Here is a 2,500-nt window from a genome sequence, read left to right as displayed (position 1 = left end):
CTCTATCTATATTGATTAAGTATTGATCTGATCTCTGTCTATCGTCTATCTATTCTCTGTCTCCTATCTATAGCTTACGATATGGATCTCTCTATGTATCTCTCTCTGTCTCTCTCTCTCTGTCTCTCTCTCTCTCTCTCTCTCTCTCTCTCTCTCTCTCTCTCTCTCTCTCTCTCTCTCTCTCTCTCTCTCTCTCTCGCTCTGCATGCGTGTGCACGTGTGTGTGTTTTCCCCCAGCCTACTCCACACCGAGCACGTCCCCCGCCCAGCGCTTTGTCAGTGTGGGCCCCAGAGACCCCAGCTTTGTAAATATCCCTCAGCAGCCTCAGGTGGGTTCACACACACACACACACACACACACACACACACACACACACACACACACACACAGACACACACCGACACACACACATGCACACATTTTACGTAAGCGTAATTCTCACTCTGCACGCTGCACCTAGTGTTAATCGGTATGGTGAGAGTTCACGGATTGTGTAGCTGCTTGTCTACAGTTGAATGTTTCCTTTCTGTGCTGTAGAGTTCATTTAATTAACTCTATCTCAATTTACAGTACTTCCAAAAAAAATGTACACACATAGACTTGTACAAAAATAATGTCCTGAGAAAACATTTGTAGAGCTATAAATCATACTAAATTATACCTATCAGATGAGCTTAGCTACATGTTGAATTAAATCATGAGCTTCCTATTAATTCATGGTTAATGTCCTTCATATCGAAATGGCATATTACTTACTTAATCATGTAGCAGAAGACCTGATTGAAGCCAGTCTGAATAAAATGATCAAAGAATTTGGACAATGTTTCATAAATTGTCAAACCCAGGTATAATAACCGTTAAACTAAAGCTAGCTGTGTTTTACATTGACAGGACTCGCTGACATTGAGGTTGACACTAAATGTTACTCCTCTCCTGTGTATCAATTTAATTCAGATCGCATGTGCAGATTGTCTGCGTAGTTCTTTTCAACACATGATTGTGAATCAGCAATCCAATTATCATGGAATCGTTCATCAGAATTTGTGGTTATTATTTCATTCGTTTTCATAATTGCAGCTCACCCATGCTTCCTCGCCGTCCTCATGTAGTTCTGTCCTGTATAAACAGTGCAGCTCTTGTCTTCTGTTGCCCTTCAGAGCTGCTGAAACCTTACTTTATGCATCTGTGGTTAAAATGTTGGAACTTTTATGAACAGCCTGCCCTACATTTGCAGCCAGCACACTTAGTTTAGGGAGCACTAACTGGGTGTGGGACCAGGTTTCACTCAATGATGGACCAAAATCCTTCAGGAGCCATGATGGAGCAGTATGTATGAGGTTGGAGCCCATAGGGAACATTTGTGTGTGTCCACAAGGATAGGAATAGCTGAAAGTTTTGATCTTCTGGGAATGCTTTACTGATTCCCACATAGAACACTGCAGCTTTTATTTAACAAACTAAAATCACTTAAGGTTTAGGTGCTGCATAGGATTAGTAAGATGCTGTAAGACTTATGTCAGTACTACAGTAATTTCTCCTAAAACAAAGTATTTACAGTAAATGCCTACATGTGTGTGTGCCTGCGTGTGCGTGTGTCTGTGTGTGTGCCTGAGTGCCTGGGTGCGTGTACTGTATGTGTGTATGTGTCTATGTGTGTGTCTGCGTATTGTTTCTGTGCCTGCATGCATGTGTGTGTGTGCCTGCATGTGTCTATGTGCGTGTGTGTGAGTGTGTGTGTCTATGTGTGTATGTGGCTGTGTATTGTGTCTGTGTCTGCATGTGTGTGTGTGTGTGTGTGTGTGTGTGTGTGTGTGTGTGTGTGTGTGTGTGTGTGTGTGTGTGTGTGTGTGTGTGTGTGCATGCATGTGTGTGTGTGTGCTTGTGAATGCGGGTGCATGTGTGTGTCTATGTTTATGTGCGTGTGTGTGTGCGTGTGAGTGTACGTGTTTGTGGGTGTGCGTGCTTGCTTGCGTGCTTGTGTGTGCATGTGTGTATGCGTGTGTGTGCATGGTGTGTGTGTGTGTGTGTGTGTGTGTGTTGCTCTTGGCCTGCTGTATTGACAGTGGCCTGTGCTGGTTGTGGTGTGTCCAGGCTTGCTGCAGCCCCTGTGTCGATTTATTGACTCCATCAGAGAGTGTGAGACGCACTTCCCTAAGAAGAATGGAGGCAGGTGTTTGTCATAGCAGACAGTAGAGGAGGGAGGGGTATTATTATGTATTGTTTAGATTTATTAATTTCCGCCATCCCTCTCTTTGCCTTTTCGTCGCTCTCATGTGGCAGGAATAAGGCTAAGCCTCTCTTTCACTCTGTGTGTCTCTACGTGCTAATTCACCCAGCTAATCCAACATTATTCATTACCAATGCCTATTCTGTGTGTTTGTGCATGTGTGTGTGTGTTCTCCCTTCTCACTTAATTAAACAGAATCACATGTACGGTCGCATGTTTTGACATTGAGAAACTCTACAATGCTGATATCTCTCTAATGAAGAAAAATTGGA

At 43.4% G+C, this 2,500-nt stretch overlaps 1 protein-coding gene across 7 annotated transcripts in view; it reads left to right on the top strand.

The window, feature by feature from the left end:
* nfia (nuclear factor I/A) overlaps positions 1–2,500 on the top strand; it is a 140,958-nt gene that overhangs the window by 123,693 nt on the left and 14,765 nt on the right. For all 7 annotated transcript variants that reach the window (XM_027170050.2, XM_027170053.2, XM_027170054.2 and 4 more), the window contains one exon: positions 238–329. In XM_027170050.2, coding sequence (XP_027025851.1) covers positions 238–329 — 92 coding nt within the window. The remainder of the gene's footprint in view (positions 1–237; positions 330–2,500) is intronic.

This window comes from Tachysurus fulvidraco, chromosome 2 (genome assembly GCF_022655615.1).
Source record: "Tachysurus fulvidraco isolate hzauxx_2018 chromosome 2, HZAU_PFXX_2.0, whole genome shotgun sequence".
Classification (NCBI taxonomy): Eukaryota; Metazoa; Chordata; class Actinopteri; order Siluriformes; family Bagridae; genus Tachysurus; species Tachysurus fulvidraco.
This window is presented reverse-complemented; position numbering and strand designations above follow the sequence as displayed.